The 19,955-nt window shown below is 28.2% G+C and overlaps 1 protein-coding gene across 1 annotated transcript; it reads right to left on the bottom strand.

The window, feature by feature from the left end:
- Window positions 1-228: 228 nt before the first annotated feature.
- Window positions 229-3,464, bottom strand: LOC127127637 (probable protein phosphatase 2C 4). The gene is made up of 4 exons (XM_051056896.1): window positions 2,362-3,464; window positions 2,091-2,204; window positions 1,358-1,622; window positions 229-551 (listed from the first exon to the last, which is right to left on the bottom strand). Exons 1-4 carry the CDS (start codon window positions 3,430-3,432, stop codon window positions 442-444), a joined length of 1,560 nt encoding a protein of 519 aa, XP_050912853.1. The 5' UTR covers window positions 3,433-3,464; the 3' UTR covers window positions 229-441.
- Window positions 3,465-19,955: the final 16,491 nt, after the last annotated feature.

Genomic DNA, 19,955 nt, shown 5'->3' with positions numbered 1-19,955 from the left:
ATATTTTCAGGCCCCATCTTACTCTTTATAGTATGATATTGACCATTTAAATTCATGATGACTTTGGCAAAATAAATAATAGTCTTTTTCTCAATATCAAAAACATGCCTTTTTTTTTTGTTATAATTAGAGGAGATAATTTAAGGATTTGACTTCATAATCAAGTTTTGACAACTTTTAAATTTAAAAGACAAAAGGGAATATTTGTATCAAAACATAAATATGCCATTGAAAGGAAGAAAACAAAATATTAAGTAAAGCTATCAAATTGTAGCTCTTGTGTGTCCAATATAAGCCTAATATTGGAATCTTTGGATAATTATTACAAGAATGGTAAAATGGGATATAGCAAATAGAGAAAGCAAAGCAAAACCAAGAAGGAAAGTTCCCTAAACTTTTAATTAGTGACACTTTATTATGTCACGTATCAAACATTTAAATCTATGAATGCCATATTTTTCCCTCCAAGGATATTATGACAACAGAAATGTCATCATGATACCTTCTTCGTTCTCCTTGTGATATCTCAAGCAACTCATGGAACTCCATACCTACAATCCAATTATAAAAATCAATCTTTCGAATATTTATTGACTTTTATATAAAAGTTTGATACAAACATGGACATGAGACACAACATTAAAACTGACACGTCAATACCAGTCATAGTTTTAAAAAATAAAATATAACGTCAATACTGGTCATAGTTTCAGAAAAGTAAAATTTGAATGTAACCATATTTATAGGATCACGTCATCACGAGTGTGCCTTACACTCACATATGTATATGTCATACACCAAAAATATGAAGTATATGTGTGATAAAATGGGTCGGTTCGCCAAACATGTTTGTTTTGTATGCATTTTTTTATGATACAAACTAAAGTTTTACACATTCACCCTCTAATACGTCGGTCCCACTAATCTTTTTGCAGGTGCAAACATTAACAAGATTTTTTTTTGTAACTTTTAGCCTTTAGAGGTGCAAGGCTCTGTCTCACCCTAATTTTTTTTCGGAGCGGGTCAAAGTTTTAGACCCTTACTCTAATATGTTGGTCCCACCATTTTTTTTTCCAAACGCGAACATTAAAAGATCTTTTTGCAACTTTTAATCTTTAAAATGTAAGACCCGTATGTCCGTCTCACCCTCATATTTTGCAGGACGGACCAAAACTTTAGATCCGCACCCTCAGCAATGTCCATCCGTCCCATTCTTTTTTTTCAGACTTTTGTAGAATGGGCCTAACCGGGACAGACATACCCGTTTACCACCCCTAACGAAATCTTAAAGTAAAGATCAAAATAAAAGCAAATGTAAGCGTAATTTAAACTATTGTTAAAAGGAAGTGCTTCATACAATATTTTTTGGCTGCTCGGCTAAGTGCCTCTTCAATGAGAAGTTGAGCAGGATTTTCATATGGAAAAGTTGATGTGAATAGCTCTACTTTGGTAACTGCTTCTTCATTGGTCAAGTATTGGTAAAGTCCATCAGAAGACAGTATGAGAAATTTGTCATTTGGGCAGAGCCTGTGATGATATAGTGAAGGGGAGCATGTGATATATGGAGATTCCCCTATGTAGTCAACTTTGAAACTCTCTAACATTGCATCATTTTGTTTAGGCTGCAGATTAAACCAAACCAATAAAGTTATGCCATTATTATGTTCTTAGTAAATAATTTTAAAAAAAATAGAGCATCGAAGTAAACTAGAGTATGTATGGAAAGCAGACACAAACACCAATATGAACACCGGATACAGTATTTATATTAAACAACACTAGTAATAATTTGAATAAATAAAATAATTGAATATAATCAGATATTCGATGTCATGTCAATGTCAGGGTCTAATACACATGTTCGACATCATGTACATGTCGTATATTGATCAATAACCTCTGTCAATATATTACAGAAATGTGTCAGACACGAAACACATCTTCAATATGAAATATCGGTACTACAAAATTAAAGATCATTAGCATAGGATAAACTATCATATACTCGATAATATAAATCAATATAAGTGAAAAAGGAGCTCAAAACTAGCATAGCAATGTAAGGAATTCAGCATAATCCATCTAGTTACCTGCTTAAGAAACCCTGCTCCAAAAGCCCTTGTGATATTTAAGTAACCTTTCACTCGCCCATTAGTTACCACATAAGAGTCATCTGGATGCTCCTGCCTGATTCTCCGAATCTCCTGAGATTCAAAAGTAAAAAAAATAATTGAAATAATCACCGCAATTATACAAAAGCTACACCATGCAGAATCGCGGTAGCTAGTTCAACTTGATCCTATTAAATTCACTGTGACAAAAGCTACTCAATGTTAACATAGTTGCAAAAAAAAAAACTACCTCTCTTGCTTGAGCGTTATGATCCACTGTGAGCTGAAAATGATTTCCGGTCCGAGTCCCTAAAACAGCGCGACTATCACCAACATTCATCAAGTAAACATGTTCGCCTTTCATCAGCATAACCAAAACACAAGAACCCATCATAGCTAACACGGGACTACTAGTAATCATCTCATCAACTATCTTCAGAAACGCGTCCTCAGTTTTCTTCATTACCTCAGAAAGTGCTTCCAACACATATGAATGACTAAAACTTTGTCCATTATCACCGTTTCGGTTACACAGAAACCCTTTAAGCTCATCATGTACAGCAGAAAACATGTTCTTCAGAAGATAATCAGTTGCATCAGGACCATTAAATCCATCATAAATTCCTACATAAACCCATCCATGATCCTCAGATATCATAATATGAACACGATCCTCGCCACATTTTCCTCGAGCCATATCCAAATTCTCACACACCATTAACGACTCATCACGTCCACCACCACCACCGCCGCCATCAGCATCATCACCACTCAAACTAGTACCACAACTCAGTCTTCCATAACCATTGCCGTTACCACTATCACTTTTCTTAAAATTTGAGCCTTTTCCAAATACTGCATTGGAAAAAACTCTACTCAGAGCATTCTTCAAGCTGATCTTACTAGCCTGCTTCATCTTCTCATGCTCTGAATCATTCTCAACGTAATCACCATCCATCCCACGATCATAACGACTCCAAGGAGCCGTTGTGGAAACGAAAGAGCCAAAGCTTTCAAACGAAGCAGAAGAATCCAAAACAGTGTTAGAGTCATCGAGGATAATGGAAGGTGTTGACAATGGGTTTGCACTAACGGTAGCGCTGGAGACAGAACTGAAACTCATTGTAGCGACGGAGTCATCAGAGAATATGTCTCCGTCGTTGGAGTTTCGAGGTGGTGGGTCCGGTCTGACATAGCAGACGGAGTTGCAGAAAGCTCTGTCAGGTTTCTTGGACAAGAAGGTAGAGGTGTTTTGCAACCTGCCGGAGGTATCACCGGCGTCGGAGGAACAGAGGCAGAGATTACCGATTCTGTTACCCATTGGAGAGTTGGTGCAATGAAAATCTGAGTTCAAGTTGTGATTTTTATAGCTGCAAATTCTTGCAAGTCATTAAATGTTCAAAAAATAAATAGTTGACTATTTTAAAATCTTTAAAAAAAATATTAATATTTTTATTTTTTTTATGTTTTATTTAATATTAGTTGACTATAAACTACTTTAGTAGAAGTTGACTATATGTTGAGAATAAATCTATATAGTATTAGTCATAGCTTTTGCAGAAAAGTTGCTTTTTTATTTTTATTTTTTATTTTTTATTTTTTTGGGTTGAATAAATTTATGAATTTTTAATAGGGATGTCTTAAAGGGAAAGAATCATGTGTATTTTGAATTTCAAAAATAATCATAGCAACAAATTAAATTAACTATGATAGTTTTAACTATAGTAATGTTTTAAAATCCGAACCGATCCATCCATCAATATAGATAGATGATCAATTGAATTAAGATATTAAATTATAAATTTTGATAAGAAATTGATACAAATTGAATATCAATTCAATTAAAATATTAAATAAATTATTGAGTTATTAATTTTTATTGGCGCATTTTCCGGCTTTATTGTTGACCGACAAATATTAAAATTTTTAATTAATTATGAGAAAAAATTTATACTTTAAAAATATAAATGTTGACCAGTTTATATTTAATTATGTATTGGAAAATAAAATATAAAGTTTTACTTTTTAAAATTAAAATATTATTATTAACAATATATTATAATTTGTTATTAAATAATTATAAAGAAAAGAAAATAAATTAGTTAGATGGCATCTAACTAATTAGTGCATAATATATACTTAAAATTTGACAAAATTTCTTATAAAAATGGAATTGAATCCTAAATAAACCATTAAAAAAATGGAATTGAATCCTAAACATACCGGTCATAAAAATCTAATTCAACTATCATGTATCTATTGAGACACTCCAACCACGCTTATTTTTATTTACTCAATTGATTTAATATCGATTTAATTATAAAAACAATTTAATAATACAATTCTTTAAATTTTGAGTGTGCTTATAATAGTGAAGAGATTAAAACAATATTATCATATTCTTTAAAAACAAATATATAACTTTATAAAATTGATCACATTTATTACTTATTATATTATGGTGTGCGAGGTAATTCAATATTAGTTAGTTTTTTAATAAATAAAAATTGTTGAATAAGAAAAAAAAAACGAGGATTCAGTTCCTCTCGTTATGTTTATTTTGTTAGATTTATCTCGTTAGATTCAGTTCGTTTGTTTAACGAATTTAAAAGATATTTTTTTAAATTTTTTTTTATATATTTGATATTTTAAATTAATACTATTTTTAAAAAGAAAATATTTAAATAAAATAAAATATATAAGATTAGCAATATTGCATATTTAAATCCAGGAATCTAAATCAATTAAAATAAATTTTAAAAATACTATAAATTTTTAAAAAGCATTATTTTCTTAAAGATAGTTTAAACAAATTAAAGATATGTGTTTTTTTAACTTTAAGATATTTTTATATGTGTAGATTTTCTTAGAAGATATTTTTTTTTAAATTAAAAGAAATTAAGAAGATATATTTGATTTTCTTAAATTTAAAGAAATTTAGAAGATATCTTTTAAATTAGAAAATATATGTTGATTTTTAAATTATTTTTATAAAAAATATTATTTATACGATATTAATTTTATTTGTATAATTATTTTTTAAAATATTTTGCTAACTTGAAATATATATATCAATTAAAACAGTTAAATTAAAAGAAAATATATCTTAAAGACGATATAATTCTTCTCATATATAATTGAGTTGAGTCGTAAATCTAACGAATTGAACTATATAATATATATATATATATATATAGTTTAAGTTCAGTTCATTTAGCTAACGAATTTAATTTTTTCTCATATTTAACTTATTTAGTTCATAAATATAATTCGACGATTTAATTATCGAATCGAATTTCAAATTATATTGAGTTAATTCGATTCATTTACAATCCTATTTGATGTAAAAATATTTAATAATTATATAGATGCAAACAGAGTTGATTGTAAGGATTTGATTTAGAGGACAATATATGACAACATTTTTTTTTCTTGTTTGTTTTTGTAGTTTATCCCTTGCTTTTGATACTCTTGTACGATTTTATTCGATAATGTAGTTTCACCTTTTTATCCTATATTATTGATATTATTTTTTCATTCAGTTTTTTATATATATTTTTCATAATATATTAGTAAATAAATTATTAATATTTTAAATTAATATCTCTTTAAGTTATTTATTTATTATATTTAAAGTGTGCCTTTAAACAGTAGTCATTTAGAAATACAGAAGAGTAATGACATGAAATAATATTACAACCATTTTAATTTTAATATACCAATTCCCCTCGCATGGTGTTGCCATGATCATCTATTTCTACAAGAAATAATGCTAATTAAGAAATGGAAATTTTCTATATTATTTTCAATTTTGGTATGCTATCGAGTCTTTTTATATTAGCGTACCATAAAAAATTTCCTACAGGTTGGCAAAGTAATTTACTTATATATAAAGGTTATACTTTATTTGAGTGAGATATTTTTGTTTTAATTTTAGTATTTATTAAAATTATTTTGCTTATAACTGTATACAATTACGTAATAAAATAATTATATTTTCTTTAAAAACCACATAAGTTTTTTTTTTTTCATTTTACTATAAATTATTACTTTCGGTTTTTAACCCTTAAAATATCAACAATTAACATTGAGGGTAGTTATTGAATTGTTAGCTTGATCACCGGTGCGTTTGTTGACTTACTAATATTTAAAAAAACTAAAATAATTATGATAGGAATTTATCATTTAAAGATATTTTTTTTGTTTTCTCAAAATAATTATGTTTTAAGATTTTTACGCACGAATTAAAGAATATAATAATATTGTTATAAAATATTATTCTTTAGTTTCACAATGATTATTGTTTAAGATTTTTGTATATAATTAAAGAATGCGATAATATTGTCCTAAAGTATTACACTTTTATTAAATTATTTTTATTAATATATTGAAAATTGTGTACAGAATAAATAATTGGAAAAATAGTAAGTGAAAATGACATTCTTTTTTAAACAAATTTTATTTGTTTAAATGACAGTTATTTTGAAACGGAACGAAGGGAGTATATTTTTACTAAATTAACTTTATTAAAATATTGGAAATAATATATAGAGTAATAATTAAAAAACACTATTAAAAAAATTGTAACTATGGTTACGTTGAAAATTGAAAATGACACTCATTTTGAAATAAATTTTATTTATTAAAACGACCGTCATTTTAAAATAGAGAAGTATAATGATGAATAATTTATTTTTAATAATGAATTGGAAAATAAAATATAAGATTTTATTTTTTCAAAATTTGAGTATAATACTACTAATATGTTGTAAAAACAAATTGAAACAAATTATATAAAGAAAATTAAATTAGATAAATGCTATTAGTCTTTGATATATATTTAAAAATTGACAACTTTTTTTAAAATATGTAGGTTTAAAAGATAGAGACTTGACTTTTTTGATGTTCGTCACACCTTGATTTCCATTTGTGTCTTATCTTAACTTTTTTTCATATTAATAGTAATTAAGAGTGAAAATAGATTGGGTTGATTTAGATTTTATTAAATTTAAGTCTAATCATAAGTTTAATTTGTATTATGTCATTGACTTATTTTTAGAATTGTGTCTAATCTTTCCAAATGTTTGGTTAATTTGTTTGTCTACTTAAAAGTGTATTCCTTTAAAACACATAAATAAATTAACGTGTATTTAAATAGATTAATAAATTAAAAGATAAATATTTTATTTGAATTTATTTAATAATATAAATTTTGTGTGACTGTTTATTTGAAATAACTTATTACATTCTTCGTAGTTTAAATCTATTTTAATAAGTTTTTCAAAATAACTTAGTTTTATTTTTGTATTTCAATTTAAAATACAAAATATAATATAATAATAAATTATAGTCAATTTTCTATGAAAGTTGTTAATGTTTAAATCATAGTCATTTAAAGGTATAGAGATTTTTTTTTTAATTTAATATTATTAACTTATAAATATTAATAACTTATTTATATTAGTATATGAATATAAATAAATATTGCAGTGAAAAAATTCATTTTTAAGACAATAAATTTATATTTATTTAAATCAACTACTAACCAAATTCAAGAAAATAAAAGAATATGACAGGAACTAATATTACAACAATTTAAATGTGAATTGACCTAACCTATTTCACGTCTCTAGAATATCTTTGAAGACATGCAAAGGAGATCACCGTCCATCATCCAAATTTTTTGATAAGTTTAAACTATAATTAAAATGAATTTCATAAAATATTAAAATATTTGACATGATTAAACCATATAATAAAATAGAACCTCTATTTTTTCCACACTTAACTCATTACTCATGGTTCGGTTAATCTACACAAAACACCTCTGAAAACTTAAGATAATCTTGCTACCCCTACCAATAATTAATCATTAAACCAACCAATTTTTACTTGCTTTTCAAATTTTCACTAGTTTTTTTTAGATATTTAATTGATTTGATATCAATTTAATTATGTGAATGATCTGATAACACAATTGAATTGACGATGGGTTTGATTTTTTATTATCGGTCAGATGAGACATAACATCCATGTTTTAAAACTATAATTACAAAAATATATAATATATTTTGTTTTTGATTATCGATCAGATGAGATATATCATCCATGTTTATATAAAATTATTTGTACGTATAAATATTTTCTTTTCAGGTGTATATAATTTATATAAAGATCAAATATAATAATTATTCAACAATCTTATAATTTTTTTCTGTTTATAATAGATAAATGAGAGGTTAAAAAAATTTCCATATATTTAAAAAAAAAAACAAATGCTTAAATTTATAAAATTGGTTACATTTATTTTGTTATTATATCGGGTGGTTATCTAATTCAACTTATACGTGCTAGTTAATTTAAATAAATTATTGTTATTTATAAATCAATTACTTTTAAATTAATATTTTTATATTTAAATTATGTGTTTAAATGATAATCATTTTTTCTATAAAGATCGTTGATGTTTATATGATAGTCATTTAAAAGTATAAGGGTAGCGGCGCAACTTGTTGTCCGTTTGTCTGTTTTTTTCATATAATCTTAATTTTAATTGAATAAATAAATTTTCAAAATATAGAGAGTAAGTTTTAAATTTAAAATTTTTAATTTATAAATATTAACAATCTAATTATATTAATACATATAAGTAAATATTGTAATCACATATTCAATCTTAGACAACATATTTAAATCAAACTTACATGTACCAATTAAGGTACTGCAACCACCAAATAGAAGAGAATAAGAGAATAATGGCATGGACTAATATTGCAACAATTTAAATGTTAATATACTAATCCTTTTACATGGTGTTTCCATGTTCATCTCAAATAATTTCTACTATAAATAATATTAATTTAGAGCATGGGTATTTTATTTTATTTTTCTAAATTTTTGTATGTTATCAATTCTTTTCATATTTACGTAACATAAAATATTTCTTACATATTGGAAAATATTGGAAAAGTAGTTAGTACTTATATAAAGGTTATATCTTATTTGAGTGGGATACTTTTGTTTAATTTAGTATTTACTTAAATTATTTTGTTTATAATTGTATATTAATTACTTAATAAAATAATTACTACTTTTAAAAACCTCATGAATTTTTTTATTTTCATTTTTTAATGAATTATTACTTGAAGTTTTTAACACTTTCAATATCAACGATTAATATTGGGTGGTAGTTATTGAATTGTTAGTTTGATCAATGGTGCATTTGTTGACAGACAAATATTTTAAAAAAATTAAATAATTGTGACATAAATTTATAATTTAAAAATATAATGATGAAAACTTTATTGGAAAACAAAATATAAAGTTTATTTTTTCAAATTTTGAATATATTATTACTAATATGTTGTAAAAAAATTGTAAAGAAAAAGTAAATTAGTTAAATGCTATTAGTTGATGATATATATTTAAAATTGATTAATAGGTTTGTGATCCTATTAAATATCTCAAACTTCATTTTTAGTCCCTAAAATATTTTTCATAAAAAAAAATCCTCTTAATATTTTCCTCCATACATTTGGTCTTTTCCGTTAACTTCCTCTTAAGAATAAAACCAAGGAGTAAACTAATTCAGGACATGTGCTTCGAGTCTCAACAATTATAATTTTTATTTTATTTTCTTTAAAAATGACGTCTTTCTTATTATTTAAGGTTTTATTTTATAATTAAATATTTTATTCCTCCGATTTCTCAAATAACTATGGGGTATGATAATCAGATTTTATTATAAAATAATTCTTTCGATAAGTTTTACCCTAAACCTAACTCATAAGTTCAACTGCTCTATACTCTTAAACATCATTATATTGGATGGATTGTGAGACATAATTTTTTTTTGGTTATGTGTTGTTGTTCTTCTTACATCAATATTTAACAAATCATTTTTATGTTCTTACAATCCATCTCGCGTAATGGTGTTGTTGTTGTTCACGTCGATGTTTAATGGAATAACTTTTCAATGTTGATAATCAAAGAAAACTTTCTATATTATATATTGATTTCTTTGATTGACAACGTTGAGAAATTTATTCTCAATTATATTGCAACACGCAAGTAAATTGGTGAATTGTAAAAAATTGAAGAAAAAAAACAATACATGTTACTTCAATTTTATTCCACTCACCGTTTTTTTGGAAATATAAGTAATTTGTTACCTCGATTCTTTTAGAAACCAAGGTTAAAAGTATCAGATTTATTATAATTTTTATTTAAAAAGAAAAACTTTTTACCTCGGATTTAAGTCATAATTGAAGGGAAAGATAAGCATGTTTGTTGAGTTTCTTTGCAATCTTTAAGAAAAAAATTGTCATCAATTTAATGAGTATTGGCGTTCAAGATACTGCCATTAGTATTCTGTGTCAAACCTACCTAAAAGACATTCATTCAGAAGGCTCATGGCACATTATAAAAGCAACTGAATATCAAATATTGATCATGAAAACATTTGTCATGAAAACATTGAAACTTATTTGTTTTATATTAGAAACTTTGAAACATTATTCTCAATGATGGATTGCAAGAGCACAAAAATATTTGCGTTAAAGGTTTGTGTTCGTAAATAATCATATAACTGAATATTATTTTATTTATCTAACCTTTATTTTATTTTATATCAGAAATAAATGTATGAAATATTCAACATTTGATCTTCACCTAGATTTAATAAAATTAGGATCCAACATTTGATCTTCACCAAGAATCAACATATGATCTTCATTTATAGTGATCACGATGAATCAAATTCAAAATTTATTATATATTTTTACTTTAATATTATGTCTAAAAAATGTAATATTTTGTGTAAACAATATAATTTGTAAACAATTTAATTTAATATTATGTGTAAATAAGGTAATTTATATTTTTTTTAAAATTATTTCCCCCCACTGTTTTGGTCAAAATCGAGAAGTATGTAAGGCTAGTTTTGAAATTATAAAAAAAATTATTATTGGAAATCAAATCAATGATCATTTCAACTATTCCCTCGATTAATAAAAAATCAAGGGGTAAAGTCGCAAGTTTTCATGTCGCCCTTCATTATCTCGCTTGTACCACCGAAATAAAATCTCAATGCGCCCGAGATAACATGTGTTTTTTGTAGTGGTGAATAATGCTAGATATTTTGTTGATCAAGAAACTTGATGAGGCTTTCTCCCCCAATGTGTTTATAATGAATACTTTAGAGATAAATTTTGTTTGACCAATTTTACTTTTATTGATTTATTGCGTTAGGTTCTTGACCCTAGTCTCTTTTTGTAATTTCTCTTTTTAATTTTTGTATTATCTTTATTAATAATAAATATATATCAATGTATATCTAAAGAAATGACAAGTTGCAACGACTATAGTTATGAATAAATATGTCCTCAGAAAACACCTTCACGCCATGTCCTCCACAACATCTTTTGCAATGACTATAATGTCAAAACTTTTCAAGAAAATGTATCATCAAAAAACATATTTATGTCATTTATTGAGCAATATCTCTTTTGACTTAACATTTTAAAGAAGAGTTATCTCAGAAATTATTATTTTTGACTTAACTTTTTAAAGAATAGTTGTTTGAAAAGTTATTATTTTTTACTTAACATTTCAAAGGACGGTTGTCTCGGAAATTATCATTTTACTACCATTGATTTTAAAAATTATTTATAACTATTCATTATTTTATTTCACTTATTTCTCTTTGCAGCAAATAAGTTTGAGTATTATTAATAAAGAAATAATTAATTTCAACAAATAAATATCAACAAAATTACTTGATATGCTTAAAAGTAATATATTTTGTAATTGAAGTTTTTATCTTTTTGATTGCATCATAATTTGTACTTGATATGTTTATCTAGTTGACTTTTAAACAATTAGAAGATGACATGAATTAACCTAACGTATTCCACCCCTTGTGACCATCTTTGAAGGCGTGCAAGGAGGATTACCATACATCATCCAAAATTTAATACGTTTAAATTATTGTTAAATAGGGTATAATAAAATATTTTATATGGTTAAACCATGATAAAATAGAGCCTTTAAAATGGTCTCCCCGTTTATCCTAAAATTTTATACTAGTGCATTCGACAATGCTCGTTCCGCTTTGCCCCATTTTCTTATGGGCTTTTGCGGGACGGATTAAACGGAGCAGACATATCTGTTTACCACCCATATGGTTAAACTACAAAAACCTCTTAAAACTTAAGACGATCTTATTACCCCTAGTAATAATGATCACCGAACCAACCAATTTTTACCGATTTTTCAAAATTTTATTAGTTCTTATTTTATTTTATTTTTATCTATTTAATTGTTTGATATCAATTTATTTATATAAATGATCTAATAACAAAACTGAATCAACTATGAGTTTTATTTTTTATTATCAGATTGGATTAGACGTAACGATCCATGTTTTATAACAATAATTATGAAAGTATATAATATATTTTGGTCTTGCTACCAAATGTCTTAAAAGTATTTTTCAACGATTATTAATAAAAACTTATTTTTTGAAAAACTCAAACATTTCAATTTTTAATATTTTGAATATCCAAATTTTCATATAAATTTATTAGTAGTTTACTTCCTTCGATCATTATATATACAAACAATTTATTTTAAGATTAATTGAATAATTGATGTATATAATTTATTTTTTGTCCATTAATCAAAAATGGATTATCTAGCCCCATGAAGGAACCGGGAAGGAAGAGAGTTGTATAGCTGTTGATCTTGAACGGTGGTTCTGATATCCGTTTACGGTGGCGCGGGATGGACATGCATGGTTAGCACTTCAATATCCAAGTCAGTTCAAGATTCTAGATGAGTATAGTTTAATTTGAGATTAAAGATTGTGTACATTTTCATAGTGTGTGAACTATTTTTATATTCTGGGTCGAGTAGAGTGAGTTTGAGATGGATTGGGCCTTGGTATTTTTTGACCTTTGGCCGGTCAAGAACAATTCCCCTAAAGACTTTGTCGTGCACTGAAGAAGTTGGGGGAAGCCTTAGTATCATTGACCAACCTCCATGACATAGTTTTAGGAAAGATAGAACTGAATCGCTAGGGATCAATTTTGAAAAATTAATGGGGAACATGCGCATTTAATGTAGTTCCATCATTGAGACACTTATTCACCCATTCCTGATATGTGTGATGATGTGACCAACTAGGATGTGGCGCAATTTACAGAGTGCTTGAGTTTGCTTGGGTGAGCGTGTATTCATAAATGGAAATCTAGCCATTGATCTTGTGAAGTCTGCTCATAGTTGGTCTTTGACCCTTCAACTGTCATTGCTTATAAATATAGTGAGTTTAATAATTGGAGGTTTTGGCAACCTTTTAGCTTTCAAGCTTGCAGTTACTTTTCCTGAAGAAAAAAATTTGGTCCTTCTTCCTTGAGAACATCACTAGAAGTGATTCATAGTTTTGTTTAAAGATTTTTCCTTTTTATTCCTCCTGTTTCATCAATCTCTTCTAATAATACACCTTTATAACTCAAGTTCCTTCGTCAGCATTTTATGCTTTTATTCAAAAGGGGTAATGATAGTGTTGATTTAGTGAGTGATTATGGAGAGGGAACTTCATATGGATAATCCCACAATTCTCATCATCTTTCCCTCAATAGGGTTCATGTAGAACTAAAAATCATAACCATATCTGACGATTTATGTGTCAGAAGGGATGCCTGATACTTCCTTAGAGGAAGAAAATTTTTCTTCTAGGTCGTTAGACACTCTTATATCAAATATCGGAATAACAATAAATCGCGTTGAGGTCTTGATGCCCCCTCCTACTGAAGTTAGTGACCGAGTCGCCATCGAACTTTATTTATTCCCGAAGGAAAGGGAAAACATCGATAAAACCCAGAGGAAAGAGATATGTTGGGTAAGGAAGTCGGTTATACAAGGGGAAGGTATTAACACCTTAAAAGGAAATGAGAACTCCTCAACAAAAGGCTAAGAATAATGGTGTTTTATCATACAAAAGGTAATAAGAACGTCTTACCAAAAGGCCAACAAGAAGAGTCAAAGTGAATTGGTTTTCTCCCGCAAAAGGCAATGAGAATTCCTTATCAAAAGGCTAGGAAGACTTGAAAAAGGTAAGTCAATAGTAAATGCAATCCCTCACACAAAATGCAATGAGAACTTTTCTCACGTAAAAGGAGGATAGGGCTTGCAAAAGGCAAGTATGGGATGAAGTAATTTTTCCTCTGCAAAAGGAATATGCGACTTGCAAAAGACAAGCAAAGGAGACATATGTTCTTCTCATGCAAAAGGCGGAGAATACTTACAAAAGGTAACGAATGTAGAAATATATTTTCCTAGGCAAAAGGTAGAGGATACTTACAAAATGTAAGCAAGAAGAGTAAACCAAATAATCTTCCCATGTAAAAGGCAATGGGTACTTATAATAGGTAATTGTAAACAAAATAATTTGTCCATGCAAAAGACAAGGGGAACTTGCAAAAGCCAAGTAGGTTGGAAATAAAATTCCTCATGCAAAAGGTCGAGGGAACTTGCAAAAGGAAAGCGTAAAGCAAAAGGGTCTTCCCATGCAAAAGGCAAGGTGCACTTACAAAAGGTAAGCATAAACGACGAGATTTTTCTCCATGAAAAAGACAAGGGGTACTTACAAAAGGTGAGAGGGTTGGAAATAGAATTCCTCATGCAAATGATCGAGGGAACTTGAAAATACAAGCATAAAGATAAAGGGTGTTCCTATGCAAAAGACAAGGGGTACTTGCAAAACTTAAGCAGAAATAGAAACTTCTCATGCAAAAGACAAAAGGGACTTGCAAAAGTCAAGTTTAAAGAAGATGATAAATCCTTATGTAAACGGCAGAGGGAAATTGTAAAGGGCAAGAGAACGACATGATATCTCTCAAGCCGAAGCAGAGATGTAGTTCCCGAAATATGGTGATCACTTGGACTGCCAAACATACATTGGGTGTCCAAACGATCAGGAAGGGAGTAAGTCATATGTCTAGTCTCTTATTTTGTACATAAGATATAAATGTTTTAACAAAGATAACTTTCTCGTGCAAAAGGCAACGAGGAATTACAAAAGGTAAGTGAAGAGACATGATTTAGTGCAAAAGAAAGCGAAAGAATTTACAAAAAGTAAGTGAAAACAACATGATTTCCTTATGCGAAAGGCAAGGGAGGACTTGCAAAAGGCAAGGGGACTTACATATCCCTCGTGCAAAAGGTTGAGGGGACTTATAAAAGATAAATGCAAAGGAGAGATAATTCTCTTGTGCAAAAGGCAATAAAAATTTGAAAAAGGCAAGACGTTTGGTATATAAATTCCGTATGCAAAAGGCATAAAGTAATGACAAAAGGCAAATAATATTAGCAAAAGGCAAATAAAGAAGAAATGCTTTAGGGGAACCTGTTGGATATGCCAATTAGGAATTTCGTGAGGATGATGTTATCTTCGGAGAAATACTAATGCCTCAGTGGAGGATTTGTCCGTGCTTCCGAGAAAGGCTTAAATCTTGGCTTATGCTAAGTATGTATGTTTGAATTTGTATAGCGTAATACTCAATCTCAATGGATATACTACGCATTTAGTGATGCAATTTCATGTAATGCTGGATTACTATATGCAAGATGTCTATGTGTGATTGGGATTTTGTTATGAATATGATAGACGGGGCCTGATGCTCTTTGTCAAAAGAATCAAAATGAAGCAACGCTTTCATATACCCATATTGATTGGCGTCAATGAAGATGGATTACCATTGGTGACTGGATTTTTAAGAAGCCTCATATGATTGGGCTTTGATCTATTTAGGAGGCCCCAATAAAGATTTGGCTTTGACATCTTTGCGAGAAGGTCTTGGCTTTCTGACCCCTTTGACCTTTTATGATGATAGGCTCATGAGATAGATTTGGATCTTTTCCAGTGCCTAGAGTTTGATATGTGCGGGAAAGTTATGTGCTGATTATCTCGACAGAACGAAGATTCTTGTGATTTGTTTGGTCAAGGCGACCTTTGTGATTTTGTGTCCTGTGCACTGAATGCGTTATTTGGAAACCATGGTTATCCTTCAAACATTTCAAAATCAAAGTAATTATGTGTTTCTTTCAACACTTTTTTATTATCACCAAAAATTTTAATGCGTTGTTTATTAAAAATAACTTGTCACTTTGTAAACAAGCAGAAAAAGTAAAAATGATGAGCACTTTTAATAAAAGATATTTTCATTAATAAGAAGGTTGGCCCATGAATAGGCGATTACATAAGGAAGCAATTCCTAAAAGAGGTAATTACGAAGAAAAAAATGTAAAAAAAACATAATGGCAATGAGAAAAGTTCAAATTTCTATTGAGTTCCAATTTTTCTATAATCCATATATCCTTGAAGATCCTGGAACTTTTCTTCTGAGGAGAGTGGCTTGATCGATTCTTCCCATCCGGGGTTTCCATGGTGGTAGTGGATTCATATATTCTTCATAAACCGCAACCGCTTGCCTCTTAAATCCCTAACTATTTCCTAGACCGCCCTTTTGGGTTTTCAGTCCACCGAGATACCCTTTTTTTTTTGCCTAAGTTGCCCATTGGGGTTTTCAACTTAGCGGTTTCTTTTATTTATTTTGATTTTATCCCTAATTTTTGCCTGGACCTTTCTTTTTGTTGTCCACCGGGATGCCCATTTTGCATAAGCCACCCATTGGGGTTTTCGATTTAGTGGGTCTATTTTTAGGAGAAATATTTTTTGACTACGTCTGAGTTCACTGGAAGTGGAAGATCTTCACCGTCCATGGTTATGATAATTAGAGCTCTTCCAGAGAAGGTTTTCTTCATAATGTATGGCCCTTCATAGTATGGATGGATCTTCTTCAACACTACGTCGCCTGCTTGGAGATTTTGAGGATGAACCTTCTTATCAAATTCTTTCTTCAACCGCTTATGATATAGTTGACCATGACAAAGGTCTATCATGCGCTTCTATTCAATGAGGTTGAGTTCATCAATACTTCCACGAGAAATATTGCATCCATGTTGTATACAAGAGATAATGGGGTTGCCACAGTCAAGGTGTGTACTGAAGTACGGTAGCCATGTAAGAAAAAAGGTATCATCTTGTGCCAGTCCTTGTATGTTTTCACCATCTTTTGAAAAATATTCTTAATATTCTTGTTTGCTTCCTCAACAACGTCATTCATCTTTGAACGGTATGGTGATGAGTTATCGTGTTTGATCTCGAATCTTTTGTTGCAAATAATACATTTTAAGCTAGAAAAAATATTCTTTTTGCTCAAACTTGCACTTCATTCTATTAACATAGCATAAAATGATGTTATATAATACTCTTTAGTAAATAGATAAGATAATCATATAAACATAACTACATATACAATATTGAAGTCAATTATAGAATTCAAATTGTCTTCTACCCAAATGGACACAACAACACCAAAAGGACCGAATAATATTGCTCTATTTCTAAACTCTTAGATAATTGATCAATATGCACGGAGAATTAACATATAAAAATGATAATAAAATATTTTATGTCATGGGTCACTATCACTATCAGCACAATACCTATTTTGTTTTAATTAATAATTATATTTATTTTAGAGGTAAAATCCTTATTTTTAAATGTCTGAACAATATTGTTCTATTCGTAACTTCTTAGATGGTTGATGGATAATACGGACGAAGAATTAACATATAAGTACCATAATAAAATGTTTCATGTCACGGGTCACTATCATTGCAATACGTATTTTATTTTAATCAATAATTATCTTTATTTGAAAGGTGAGATTTTTATTTTCAAATGTCAAAAAAATAAAAAATTCAATCTCAGATGTCCTTTTTTTATAACCTTTTTGCATGATCATTTAATATAATTGAATTTATATCATCATTGTTCATTTTATAATTAATTAATTTATTTTAAATTTATGTATGAACACTAGTTAGTAAATAAAAAATAACATGTTTTTAACAAACATATCATGCATCAAAGCAAAATCAAGTTGAGAAGAAAATATGCATCAAAGCAAAATCAAGTTGAGAAGAAAATATGATAACAAATATGATACAAATATGAGAAAAAATAGAGGAAACTGGACATTAAATCTGGAATTTTTATTTCTTTTCAAATGAAGTCTTGAGTTATTGTTCTACGTTTTTCTTCACGTTTTAAAAATGAATCCATGTTTTATTTGTTATTATTGAATATTGTTATATTTCAAATTAATTTTTTTATGTTTAATTAAAGTTGTTTGGGAAAGGAGAATATTGAAGATGAAAAGATGTTGAATTTGTGATTTTATTATAATGTTTTCTCAATGTTTTTTTTTCTTCTGTTTCTATGTCTTATATTCTTATTTTATTTTTCAACTTTTTTGCTTTGATGAAGAATTTTTTATTCTATCTATTTTAATTAAATATAATCAATATTAAAAAAAATGTAAAATGGGTTATTTTGTTGGCAATATTTGTGTCACTCAAAGTTTGTCAATAATTAAAAAAATTTAACATCAATAACGTTTTAAACAAAAAATAAAATAAAAGGAGACCAAAACTATTTAAAAATAAAATAAAGAGATTTATTTCAAATATGACTAATAAATTATTTGCGTTCCGTTTTTTCGATGTAAAATTTATTTAAAACCTCATTAGAACTAATTCTATCACAACAATTCAAAATATATTATCAATGTATTCTATCATTTCCCTTGTAACAAGAATTGTTAATATCCAAAGCTATATAAGAAGGGGCGATGAACAGGGATGTCAACGGGGCAGAAAATGTACGGAAGATGTTTTTCCACTACTCGCTTCACCCCCTAATTTTTCCCCATCCCCCGTATCCGTCACAGGGGAATACTATTTCTCTCATCCCTATCTCCATAGACCCCCACGGAGAATTGGAGATCCATAGATATCGAATCTTAAATTTTTTATATATTTTTTGATCAAAACTATAATACTAGTATTTTCTTATTTTTTCCGTTTTTAAAAAACATATATTTTGTATTTTTTTAAAACATTGCATCAATTACAAAACAAATGAAAAAATATTTGTAGTTTCGAAAATATAACCATTAATTTACTAATTGAATGGAAAACATGTTACTAATTGAAGTATAGTGAAATTAAAGAGTAATTATCATAAGCACAATGAACACAAAAGAGTGGTTGTTGTGATGATGATGAGAATAAAGGAGATGATGAATGGAGGAGACAAAAGGAATTGAAAAGAAGAAGAAGATATGTACATTGTAGTGATTGATCCATATTTTTTAAGGTTGAGTATTTGGGCAGTGAAACAATATATTATAAAATGATAACTCTTTATTTTTTAATATATTAATTATTATTGTTATGAAAAAAAATACAAAATTATATAATTATATATAAAAATTAAATAATATGGTCGGGATCAGAAAATTTGCAAGACGGATGGTACTTCCTCGATCCCGACCCCGAAATGTCATTGAGAAACTTTTTCCTCCATCCCCAAAACTCCGTACAGATAATCCCCACATGAATCCCCATTAACAAATACAATTTGACATCCTTAGTGATGAATGAATATGATTCTTACACCTCCACAAAGCGCATGATATGTAAAGATTAGGAAAAACAAGGTAAGAAAATAAATAGAGTAAACAAACAATATTAAGAAATAATTCTATTGGTTACTATCAAATGCCACGGATCACGATCCCATTATCCTTGTCCCATAGATGTACAACCGTAGATATCTACTCTAATCAACGATCACCATCTCTCCAAAATTTATATTTTCTTTTTTCCAATTCCCGCTCTTTCCTCATTTTCTCCTCCAATATATATTACCGAAAC

Source organism: Lathyrus oleraceus, chromosome 3 (genome assembly GCF_024323335.1).
Source record: "Lathyrus oleraceus cultivar Zhongwan6 chromosome 3, CAAS_Psat_ZW6_1.0, whole genome shotgun sequence".
NCBI classification, from domain to species: Eukaryota; Viridiplantae; Streptophyta; class Magnoliopsida; order Fabales; family Fabaceae; genus Lathyrus; species Lathyrus oleraceus.
This window is presented reverse-complemented; position numbering and strand designations above follow the sequence as displayed.